The sequence below is a fragment of the Calidris pugnax genome, unplaced genomic scaffold, assembly GCF_001431845.1.
Source record: "Calidris pugnax isolate Ruff unplaced genomic scaffold, ASM143184v1 scaffold44, whole genome shotgun sequence".
NCBI lineage: Eukaryota > Metazoa > Chordata > Aves > Charadriiformes > Scolopacidae > Calidris > Calidris pugnax.
In genome coordinates this window covers 42,992,591-43,005,541 of record NW_015094506.1, presented here as the reverse complement: position 1 = coordinate 43,005,541, position 12,951 = coordinate 42,992,591, and the positions used below count along the sequence as shown (strand labels likewise).

The following is a 12,951-nucleotide window of genomic DNA, read 5'->3' as shown; positions in this document are numbered from 1 at the left end:
AATTGATCTAGTGAAACACTGATTTTCATTCTGCACTAGAAAGAGTAAGAAACAGTTGTGACTTGACTACTTCATGTCACAAGCTTTGCAAACTTGTATTAATGGGTAAAGATCTCTTTTTATACATACAATACAGTCCTTGTGGCAGATAATGGAAAAAATATTATGATTTTTTTTTTTTTCACAGCATCAGCTCAAGCTTCTGGAAGCTCAGAAAAGAAATCAAGAAGTTATCTTACGTCGCAAAACTGAAGAGGTATTGTGGTCAAACAGTAATGCATCTTTGAAAACAGAATGATTTTTGAAAACTGAGAATGCAGTTCTGGGGAGAAGTAATCATATCTCTGCACTCTCTTTCAGGTTACAGCCCTTCGTCGGCAAGTAAGGCCTCTGTCTGATAAAGTGGCAGGAAAGGTAAGTCGGAAGCTGAGCCTGCCTGAGCATCCTATACAGGAAGCTGGTTCTAGCTCATCAGTTGAGCACGATGGCTCAAGGACAACAGCACAGCAGAAGATGAGAATTCCTGTTGCAAGGGTTCAAGCATTATCTGTAACTGCAACAAATGGAGCAGGGTAAGGATTAAAACTGTTTCGTAATCTCTTAAGAGAACTGAAAATTGCATGGACTTTCTAGCAGATAATCTTTTGATGATACATGGTGTAGTAGTTGTTGTTTTTCAAGCTGCTGTCACATAAAGCTCGTTAAATGGGCGTTTTATCATTATCAAATGCAGTTTGAGTTTTGTGGGTTTAAGGCCATGTGGAATATAAAATGACATTAAAGAACAAGTCATACTAAGCCCAAAATTTCCAAATGCAGTTAATCTGCTCTTAAAGAGAAAAGCCCTTCATGGTCCAATGCCTGCAATATTCTTAAGTAAAACAAACCCAAACCAAATAAACAAAAAAACCCACTACTGCCAAAACCCACAAAAACCTCATTGCAAAACACAGTTTAATGCATTAAGTTTATTGGTCAACTTCCACTGCAGTTTGAAACAGGTCCCCTTGTTAAATTGGGAACAGCTCTTAGGTGGAATTCAGTTTCAGTGCAGCATCATACAAGATGCCACAGTGTTTGATAGCTGTTTTTCAAATGCAGTATATTAGAGTGCAGTAGGGTTGAGGGCTGGGTGCAGGTAGCTGTCTTGTGTGACAAAATACTGCAAGAAATTCTGCAAGAAATTTTTCAGTTGTCTGTGAAAAATATTCTGACCTGATCATTTCCACATTAAAATGTGTAATTGGACTACTTCACACTTAACTGTATGTTTCTCTTGAATTTATTGCAGCAAGAAATACCAGCGGAAAACAGTGCCGAGCAGAGTTTACTCCTCAAAGGCAGCCAGGATGAAGTGGCAGTTACTTGAACGCAGAGTGACTGATATCATTATGCAGAGGATGACCATTTCCAATATGGAGGCAGATATGAACAGGTTACTTACGGTGGGTGATCTGCTATTATCATTGGTATTAAATATTATCATTGATATTATCATTGTATTAAATAGAGAGCAGGGCAGTTATGTTTGCTGTAAATTAATTGCCATGATGGTGGCACAGGCAAAGTGATTGGAATCCATTGCGGTCAATGAAGACATTCTAAACAACTCCAGTAGGCATTTGGACCATGGAGTTGCTGTGCTTAGTAAGAAATAAAAAGCACATTAATGGAATTATGGGCAAATATATTCATACATTCACCTATATAACATCTTCCTGTAGAAATCATGATATGTTAGTTAAAGTATGACAAGGAAAGGAAAACAAAACAAAGATTCTTAAATGACCTAAGCATTTACTAATTCCTTTTTATGTAATATTATGTCTTTGGGGAAAATAGCAACGTGAAGAACTTACAAAAAGAAGAGAAAAGCTTTCAAAGAAAAGGGAGAAGCTCATCAAGGATGGGGGTGGCAGTGAAGCAGACAGAAATGTCCAAAACATAAATGAAGAGATGGAATCGCTAACTGCGAATATAGACTACATTAACGACAGCATTTCTGACTGCCAAGCAAACATTATGCAAATGGAAGAAGCAAAGGTAAGTCAAATATTAATGCAAAAATGGTAAAATGGAGAAAAGAAAGAACAACTTGTTTAGCCTTGAAAATGTTTGCATTTAGAAATTAATTTTCTTTTGGCTCATAATTTGTTAACTATGAAGTGAAAATTGGTGAAAACTTGGGTGAAGTCTGAAATGAAGAGTGTTTATATAACTGAACTTTCAGATCTGAGTCTTAGTGTCAATAGTGTAATGCGAGTTAAGACTGCAAAATATTTGAATGTCAAAGCTGATGCTTTCTATTCTGCTGGCATTAAATTAGTATAATTCTTGGGACTGAAGGCTAACAGCTTGTATCATCTTCCTGTAGCTGTTGATACGCTTCCACTCCTTTGTATTGTTTTTTTGTATGCTTTAAATATATTTAATTATTTTTGTATATAAGAATTTATACAAATTCTTTATATTGCATTTTAGTATTTTTTCAGTTATGGAACAGTGGCTTTTTATAAAGCCTTTTCATGCCAAGTTGCTTGCTTAGGGTTGACTTTTCAAATAGTAATTTATCAAAGGGAAATTGACTATTATGGTTGATGCAGAAATATGAATATTGCCAAAAGCAGAAATCCAAATGTGAAAGCTCTTATGATGTGCATCATACCTTACACGACCTAGCAGGAAGAATCCAGCACGTACAGTCTCCGAGGTCTCTTGGCACAAGTAGCCTGAAGTCCGAACTAATGCTTACCAATATTTTTATATGGCAGTGCTTGAGTTCTTCCTCTCCCACCTTGGGCTGATTTGTGCTTTAATACCTGTTACATTGCCAGCAGCTTTTACTCTTTTACTCACATCAACATTTCTTGAATTTTGGACAGCATGGTGCAAGGTTACAGGACTTTACCACTAAAGAAGTAGTGAACACAAAAGGTTTAATAATTCTTAAGAGTACCGGAGTGCTTAATACCGGCTGAGAATAATCGGAAGAAAAATGAGGAAAAGACTAGAGGGAGAAGTCTTCAAATGCTTGAAGGTTGCAGAGAGTGAAGAAATGCACTCATTTCTGCATCCATTGTGAATACCTTAGCTTGTAGAAATGAGGGATCAGAGTTGGAGGCTGATAAATACTTTCTAATAGGAAAGGAACTGAAATGCTGGAAGAGACTGGGAGGGCTGCAGAATCTGTACTGTGGGATGTTTTGGGGATAGTTTGGAAAAAAGTTTGTTAGACATGGTTTAGTGGCACCAAGGGGATGAACTGGGTGATATTACAGCATCTTCACTGTTTCTATTTTCTTTGATTACTGTAATGAATTTTAAAAAATGCATTTTTAAATTTATTTTTTCTCCATCTGACTGTTTTTCTTGTTGCACTCGTAGGAAGAAGGAGAGACCTTGGATGTAACAGCAGTGATTAATGCTTGCACTTTGACAGAAGCTCGATATTTGCTTGATCACTTCCTCACGATGGGTATCAATAAGGTAACGTATGATGTGAAATACGTGTATGCCAGGACCATGTCATATACCAGGAGCAGAGCTGTGCTGACATAAATGTGAATTCATACCTGTGAAAAGCCAGACAGAACAAAGCTGGTCAATGCCACTGAGTCTTGCTGGTTCTCGGTGTGAAGGGTTAATATGATAGAAGTGCCTCTAACTTACCCTGTTAACAATTTCTCCTTATAATGACAAAAAGTTCCATTATGTGAAGTCATTTCTCCTCTTTATGATAAGTAATTACCATGTAGAAAAACTGAAGGTACATTTTCCTGCAAAATTGGTCATACCTGCTGTCTCTTCTGTTGGTTGTTTCCACATGCAAAATATGTCTATTGATATGCTGTTTTAAAAAATAAATTAAAAAAAAAAATCTGATAAAATCAGAATCTAATGTGTAAGTCCCTAGTACTAAACTTCTTTATCAAATGTTAGCACTCAAAGTCCACTGTTATCCTACAAGTCTTTGAGAAGATGTGTTGTACCTTTTTCTTTCCCTACTGTTTCTTCTATTTGGAAACCATTCTCTGTAAATTTCTTTGGCTACATTTTCTGCAACTAAAGTTCACTGGGTGATTCTGTTGGAAAGATTACTGTTCTGGCACTGAGTGAGGTTTAGGTTTTTTGTTTTTGTTTTTCTGTTTGTTATAGAGTATCACAGGTAATCATTAAAATAACCAATGTACTTCTATGTGAAAAATTGAGGTCTTGATTTTTCAGGTGCTTGCAATTCTTAAATAAATGCAAACAATCTTTGAATTGGGAGTCACATCCAACTTGGCCACTAGATGCATATTTGCAAGGCAGAGTCTGAGGAACGAAGTTAAATGAATGCTTAATGAGTCCCTTAAAAAAAAGTCAGTCCTTTAGTTGACACTGTGATCAGTTGATACCTGATCTTTAGGATGTGAGAGGAAAGTTACAATGTACAAGTTGTTTGTTATCTGTAGTTTTTAAAAAGTTCTGGCAATTCTCATTTTGTAACAAGAGAGTTGTGATAAAGCATTTGTCATCTTTCCTCTCCTAGGGTCTCCAAGCAGCTCAGAAAGAAGCTCAGATTAAAGTTCTTGAGGGACGCCTTAAGCAGACAGAAATTACTAGTGCTACCCAAAACCAACTGCTGTTTCATATGCTAAAAGAAAAAGCTGAGTTAAATCCTGAACTTGATGCTTTGCTGGGTCATGCTTTGCAAGGTAATTTTGTCATCATGTATTATGAAGAGTCAGGTGCATGTCATGTTTGCCTTTCATGCATGCTGTACTGGGTGTTCTAGGCTATTTCTTTTCTGAATAGATGCTGTATTTTAACAACGTCAACTCTATTTCACAATCGATGTGCATGTATGTAATTTTTAAATATGTCCCCTTGGCAGTGAAATATAGGAAACAAAGAAGGCTTTTTTATTATTGAGACTTTAAATTCAAATAATCTGCTTGTTATTTTTACGAAAGATGATACATTTACAATTTGGTATGATTTTAACTTCTGAGTGTGAAATTCTAAGTATGCAATCCTGTTCAATCATCATATGTTAGAGATTTTGAAAGTGGCATCATATATCTGTTACGGCATCTATTCTGCTTCTCATGAGATGATATTAAGAAAAATTTAGAATATATTTGGGTACTTTTGTTTTATTTCTTTTTCTAAATGGATATATTTTGATTGGAGTGTTGCTTTTGTTTCCTTGTTGCTGTTATTTACACAGACCTAGATAGCATACCGTTGGGTAAGTATGTTTAGCTTTCTGTGTACTGTACAGCTGCATGAGTTACTAATTCATTCATGTTCACTAACTGGTGCATCTTAGAATTTTGTGAGTTTGTGAAGTTTGCATGAACTATTCTGTAAATGTACTCATTACCATGAGCTTACAGAACATTTCTTCCTTTCTGAAATCACCCATAGCCCTCATGTGAGTTAGATATGTCAGATAAGAAGTGAACAGAGTAAGTGGAACTGTATTTCAAATTTACGAACCTGTAGTATGTTCAGATTACATAAAGCTATTTGACGATATACTACACCTGTAGTGGTGACAAATTCTGCTCATCTTTCTAAATCTGAAAAAAAGCAATTCTTAACATGTGGGTCATTTTTAACCTTTTGCAGATAGATATATTTACATAACTTGTGTAACAAAATAAGCTCACTTTTTCAATTGGGTTTAGTTACTGACTTCATTGAAAGTGTCTAGATCATCATCTGGTGTAAACTGGTGAGAACTTTGCCAGATTCCTGACAGGTGACACCTGAAGATCTGTCAGGGCATCTTGCTGCATATGGCCAGTATTTATTCAAGTACCTCAATGCTTATTAATATCACAGTGTATCTAAAATAGATCCTTAACATGTGTGCATGTGTGTGTGTGTTCAGCGCTGTTGGAGTGAGAGTGATGGTGCTCCAGTCAGGAAGTTAGTGTTGCATTTTCCTTAGCTCTGGACAGGCTTTTGCTTATTAACAGCATCTGGAGCAGTGAGAAGACACTTGTTAAATGCATTGAAACAGTAGCTCTATCATGACAATTTTTGTAGAGTATATCAAAGAAACTTTTTAACACTTTGCATGAATGAACCAAGCCTTTTAAAATACCTGAACCACTTGGGACTGTGTTAACACTTTATAGGAAGAAAACTGCTCTGTGAGCAGCATATCTTGGCTGAATACACCACACTAACCCCAGGCCACACTGAAATCCAAACTGTCCATAGTCTGTCTTTTGTAGATCGCTAGTGGCTAAATCTTTTGAGCTGCAAGGAGTTTGGACACTGTTGAAGTGAGGTTTCAAGGCTGGGGCTGTCAGCTGGTCAGCAGGGACTGTGTCAGTGGAGGGGGTCCCTGGTAACCTGACATGAATCCCAGGGGTGGAAGTTGGGTGGCATCAGGTCCTGAGACCAATCTCACCAGGTTGTCTGACAGCTCAGTGGCAGTACCCAGCCAGCCTCATCCCAAGCAGAGGGGTTGCACTTCCAGGGTGCTTGTCATCGGCTGATTGTGAACCACTCCCTCGATGCCTACTTTCAGGTCTGGTATCTTCAGAGGTTCTTAGCCATTTTAACATACTTGGCTTGAAGAAGCTGGGGCATTCCCTGGTGTAGTTGTGCACCAGCATTCAAGCATAGACTTACGAAAAGAGTTTGATCCGCAGCAAAGCACGTCACAGGCTCAGGTTTTGACCCTCAGAATGAGTTCTGAATGCTCACCTACTTCGTGTGTGGATGAGCTAGCTGCCATTCATTATCCCATCTGCTCTTGTGAAGAGTTAACGTGACTACAAGCTTGAGTCCTGAAGTGTTGCCGGAGTGACTCCTGAATAATCATAGGAGCTGCTTTTCCTTCCCACCTGTGGCACCTGGATATTCATGGATTTACAGCCAATGTATGTGCAGATCTTGAGAGGGCTGGTCAGATGTCACTTCCTCTGGATGAACTGTGCTGGTGCACTGCGTTGTCCTGGTACTGTCCAGTTACCTCTGCATAAGGATGAAGACAAGCCTCATCAGAAAAGCTCTCCACTGGTCTATTAGCAGTCATCTCTGCTGCTCCTTGCAAGCAGTACTAACTTTATTGCTCCTTTCATCTCTGCTCACTCAGGAATTTGGAGAATCTTGCTCCTCTGCCTCTTCACATTTGTCCTCTGTTGAGTCCATGTGCTGGTTTCAATCTGGGGGCTTCCTGCAGTCTTCCTGTGCTGAATTGCAGACAAACTGAGGAAAAATATCAGTACACGTCAAGTCACATGAGTGTGAGCCTACAAATAAAATCCCATCTTTTATAGCTATCCCACGCTTTCTACTTTGTTACCTGTAAAAGCTGATCTCAAGTTCTTTGAGAAGGGGATGAAGTAACATCACCCTAATATGATTCATATATTTTTAAATAAATTCATTTTATTTATGCTGCTTTTGTGCCTTTCTAGAAGAAGCAGTTCTCTAGATCCCCTTTTCTGCAGAAGGTTCAGAATAATAACAAATATGGAAAAGGTTTAATGTGGGCTCACATCCAGGATGGAACAAAAAAGAAAGTTTAGAGTGCTATTTCTGTGACCGTGCTTTCCTTATAATACTGTTGTTTTTCTGATAGTTAAGGTTATATTGTTAAAACTAATACAGCAGTTGAGTACCTCTGAAGTGCATTGTTGGTGTTGGTGGTAGACTGATGTATGGTTTTTATTTTTTTCAGGAAACATTTTTAGTTGTAGTGTACACAAGAAGGCAGTATTTTCCTTTGATTTTCTTTTCTTTGTTCCATCTCAGAATTCAATTGGACGCTATATCTTTCCTCTCTTTCTCCAAATCATGAAATTGCACTTGAAACATATACATGGACAAACCTATTTTAATATGGGTACCAAATATATCTGTTCTATGCATTACAAATGGTATGTTTTCTGGCAGAAATTAAGTAAATAGTGTCTCTAAGAAAAAAGAGATGTAATGCAATTTCATGAGTATGTTCAAAAATAAGGGGCTTGCAGGATTGTATTACCAATGTCCTCGTGCTTAAAATATATCATTAGAATGATATGCAAATTAGGGGATTTGGTTTCCCAACAGTTTGGAATCAATTTTACTTATGCCCTGGACTGGTTGTCTCAGCTTAATGTTTTGCACCGTTTGCATGCAGACATGTTAATGTGATGTTGGACAGTGTTAGTGTGTGACACGCATGCTGGTTTTTGTCTTTTGTGGACAGGTTTGTGTACACATTTTACTTCAGGAGCATTTCTACTGAAATGCTTCGTTTTACAATTGACTTTAGTACAATTAATCTCTTTTTAGGAATGAGTTCTAAAGTAATAAATGGTGGCATCATCCTGTTTTGAATTCTAAACACTTATATACTAATAAGGTGCTTGCTTCTTGTCAGTCCAAATGGTGGCATTTTATATAAGCTGAGGCTAGGCCTCACCTCATTACCCAATTAAAAATACTGGTTTTTTTCATTATAACCAGTGATTCTGTCTTGGAGCGTAAAGATTACAAAAGAAAAAAAAAAGAGGATAAGACATCCTTGCTGTCCATTGATTTATGTCCTGTCTCTTCCATGTCGTGCAGTTAATTTCCTTTGCTTTATCTCCTTTCTCCCAGATTTCCTTTTAGAATTTATTTCTGGTTTTCTGTCATCCCTGTTGCTCTGCTGCAATAAATAGAGGACCACATTTGGCTCAATATGCCTAGGTGTATGATTTATTCAGATTGTATGAAAAAACCTTAGACATACTAGGAAAACTCAATGGGAACTGGCTAGCAAATAGTCAAGATATTTTGAAAAACCCTGCCTTTTGTATGCTGCCTATCTACATTCAACATTGTCTGAGTTGTTTTGTATAGCACTTAACATTTGTACGTCCTATTTTAGATGGACAGACTAACATTATTCTTTTGGGAATTTTCTAGAAAATTTGGAAGATAGTACCGATGAGGATGCCCCATTGCATAGTCCTGGGACAGAAGGAAGGTGAGCAATCTTTGTTAACTAGTAACTGGAACTGGACCTATAAAAAACACTGTCACTTCCTCTTTTCGTAATGCATCACATGTCCACTATTAAAAGATACCTCTGATATTGTTTTGTTCCACTTTGCCCAGTGTTTCAGTAGAAAGAATCAAATAACAATGCATATTCTGCAAAAATATGACTATTTTTTTCTAATTGTGATGCAACTTTCTTTCAGTTCATTATCTTCAGATCTGTTGAAGCTTTGTGGTGAAGTCAAACCCAAAAGCAAGGTAGGCTGTACAATAATGACAGTAATAATTCATACTTTAATGGCACCTTCTGGGGGATGTTCTTGCTTTGATCTAGAGACATTAATGAACAAAGACATGGAAAAGGTGGACTGACATGCTAGGATTTGTATTTAATACACTTTTGTCTGATAATCCTCTCTGAGAAGAAATAATAAAAATATATATTTTAAGTATTTTTATGGCTGAATTTTTACAATTTCAGAAAGAGATGCATTCTTGCAACTACTTGCACTCCAAACTGGAACAGATTTGCCGTTTAATATCAGTTAGGCTGCAGTTTAATATTAATGCCAGTGGGAACTGTGAACATGCTTATTGTTTGCAATTTGCTTCAGTGGTCATAAAAATGTAAAGGAAGTTTATAAAATAAATAGAAATCTGACCTCCAGGCTCTTAATTACAGTTGGCATTCAAGGAATATATCTAGGTTGTCTGCAGTTTATTATTAATGGCAGTGGGAACTGGAAATATGTGCACTGACTGCCATTTTACTTCTGTGCTCACAGGAGCATAAACCAAATTTGCAAAGTAAATAGAAGCTTGGCCTCCACTCTTCTAACTGTAGGTGGCTTTGGAGGAATATATCTAGGTTGGCTGTTGCATTATTGATAGTGTTCATTGGTGCACAGCTCTTGGGGCAGGTAAACTGAGTGAGTTTGGTCTGAAAATGTTGGCATAAAATAAACAAGTCGTTTTTGTAAGGGCCCTGTTCAGACTGGACCTTCACCTTCCCCAGTGGCCTTTCTTTCCCTGAGGAATAGATCTTAATGTCACAGCATCATCACACCTTGTATGTGTGATGATCACAACATGTATGATCAGGTTTTTAAGAATGACTGTGTTGCACAGAGCTTGGCTCCTTTGTGAGGTTTTCTGTTCTTTTCAAATTATTGAAACACTGAGCAAATCTTAATTCATGATGGCTTAAACTGTTTTTGAAGTGATAAAAGCTAAGTAAGAAGCAGAGTTTTTACATCAGAAGCAGCATCAATGTAAGAAGTCATGCCAATATAATTGTAGCTACTTAAATTCACACTTTGCTTTATTCCTCTCTGCTTTATAACATTTCATTTGAATAAATCTTAGGAGAACAATATTGTACTCCCGTAGTAATGAGAGGTACTTGTAGCTGGTTGAAAGAATATTCTTGGAAACCAGTTGTCAAATCAGTGTTTCATGCTGTTGAATTTGACTTGCCTCCTCTGCAACCATTGCCAAAGAGTAGAGGTGAGCTCCTTGATTTAGTTTCCAAAGGTAGTTGCTAAGTGAATTGAGTGGGATGCTAATTGCCAGCTAATGATAAGCTTAACTGTAGCACTTTTTGGCACATTTCATGAAATGTTTAAGTCACAACTTGGCTTTCATTTGTCTCCAGGCCCGCCGGAGGACCACTACCCAGATGGAATTGCTCTATGCAGACAGCAGCGATTTAGTCTCTGACGTTAGTGCTGCAGACTCTACTTCAGCTGGCCCTCTTGCATCAGTTGCAGAAAACCAAGAAAGTGGGATGGCTGCTGACACAAATGATGCTTCTGCTAGGGACAGAGAGTTTATTTCCCCAACATCTGGCTTACCTTCTAAGATAGGCGGCATGTAAGTTTAGCCATGCTGTACTAATTATCCTTTGCTTTTAAAAAATTGCATGTTGCCAATTTCTTGTAATCTGTTAGTTTAATTTTACAAAGGAGGTTGATATACTTGAAGCTTACTAAATAATACTGACAAAGCTTCTCCTTCTTTTCTACCATCACCACTCTAGAAATAAGTGCACCATTTTAAGTGATGTGTTTTGTACTGAAGATGTAAGTTATGTCATAAAAAATTTTGTACCCTTGTTTCAAAGCAATGGGAAAACCTCAACTAGTTCCTTGGATACTTTGCTTTACTAGTGCTATGGGACATGCACATTCTAGGGAGGTAGAGAGAATCTGCTTAAAACAGCAGAGAGATTTAAAAAAAAAACCACCCCAAAATCCAACCCAAAAAGTTCATATAATATAGTAATACTATCTGTATATGGTACTAACTGTTAGGTAAAATCTTTCTGTGAGTCATCTTGTGTGGACCACGCTTAAAAAGAAGATACCTATAAAATAACAGACTATGCAAGTGCAAAGTTGAAAGAAACATATCCGATATTATGAATCCTCAAAAATCTTTTCTATTTGCAGGTTACACTTACATGCAGAACAGTTTTAGTAATTGAAAGTATTACTTGATGCCAAATAGAACTAAAAACACTATTTTTGTCTTTGGGGCCAACGGGTCTCTCATGTGCACTCTATTTTTTTTCTTTTCCGCACTTGTTTTTGCCATTCTTTTTATATGTACCCATATCACTGTTGGTTAATAGCCATTCACTGCTAGAGGCCCCTTTCTTGGCTTTTTAGGTACTAGCTCCTATAATTGCACAAACTCACGTAAACTGAATGCACTTGCCACATTCAGTGATATGGAAAAACTGTGTTCCATAGCTATCTTTGTGTTACAGATTCTGGAATTATGCATCTTTTGCTGTCCATCTGTCCTATTTGCATAATATTTTTACAGCAGTCTCCATCTAATATACATTTGCAATGAATATTATTTTTACTATGTATTTCTGGCATGTGCTTGAGGTGGCAATCATGAATAGTCAAAACACTGCTGACAGCAATTATTAACCCATGCTGATGGCTTCAGTGCATTTTACAAGTAGAATCTGCTTGGAAAGAATGCTCTTAGGGGTGAGGATAGGTGGAGAAACCCACTTGTTTCAGCAGTTAGTGTGAGATCACTAGAGACTCTTGAAGCTTCAAGATTAAAAACATCAAGTGTTATGACCTGGCATCCAGGACTCAGGTAATACCAGCTTTTGTCTCACTCCATCTTCTAAAACATATCCGTTTATGAAAGTGAGCCAACAACAAGGAAAAACAGTTTTCCCAAAACTCCATTCTGTGAGCATGAGAGTTACACGCTGTCAGGAAATCCATTCAATTGGCAGCAGACCTCACATGTATTTTGTTTTGTTATTGATCGTGTTCTAGCAGATAAGTGATCAAAAATTCCCACAATCAGTCTGCAGTGACTTCCTCACTGTAATTGAGATGCTTTTTCAAAACCAGAACTCAGAATACTTTATATCGAATTGCTGGTCACTGGTGATTGAAGAAAGGTTGTTTTTGTGAGCCATCTGACCTTCCTATAAGGGCCTGTAGTGCCATCCTGTCTCTTGTAATAAAATGCAGTCCTCTAGAGCAGAGTGGGGTCTTATCTGCAATAAGCATCTCCCTTGTCCCACTTAAGTGGCATTCAGGAATGTAGAAGCAGTAGCAGCGATCCAAAATATGCATTCTCTGGAAGTGACAGAAATTAATTACATGCTTAGATGCAAATTTAGGCGTCTGCATATGTAGAAACTACTCTACTCTGGAAACCTCTCATTTTTCTCACATCTGTGGTGATTCAGAGGAGTACCTAGATGCACGTGGGCAACAGTTAGTTTGGTTGGAATTCTGTTTACAGAGATGGTTAGTGCTGTTGTGCTTTGATATGCTCCACTCGTCTATAGCAGCCTCTTTGGAGTAGAGTGGTCTCCTGTAGGTCTTGTGCAAGCTCTGTTCAGATGTCTGATATCCAGGGAAATCTAAAACAGCACTGGAAAACATAACTGGGTGTGTGTCTTGCTCCTTTTTACTCAGGCCTTGGCAT

At 37.7% G+C, this 12,951-nt stretch overlaps 1 protein-coding gene across 1 annotated transcript in view; it reads left to right on the top strand.

Annotated features, from left to right (window-relative positions):
- Positions 1–12,951, top strand: part of KIF21A (kinesin family member 21A) — a 90,993-nt gene that overhangs the window by 60,180 nt on the left and 17,862 nt on the right. Inside the window, exons 19-28 of the mRNA XM_014963361.1 lie at positions 188–256; positions 361–572; positions 1,292–1,445; positions 1,843–2,043; positions 3,385–3,486; positions 4,532–4,697; positions 5,213–5,233; positions 8,905–8,965; positions 9,183–9,237; positions 10,634–10,851. Of these exons, the coding sequence (XP_014818847.1) occupies positions 188–256; positions 361–572; positions 1,292–1,445; positions 1,843–2,043; positions 3,385–3,486; positions 4,532–4,697; positions 5,213–5,233; positions 8,905–8,965; positions 9,183–9,237; positions 10,634–10,851 (1,259 nt within the window). The remainder of the gene's footprint in view (positions 1–187; positions 257–360; positions 573–1,291; positions 1,446–1,842; positions 2,044–3,384; positions 3,487–4,531; positions 4,698–5,212; positions 5,234–8,904; positions 8,966–9,182; positions 9,238–10,633; positions 10,852–12,951) is intronic.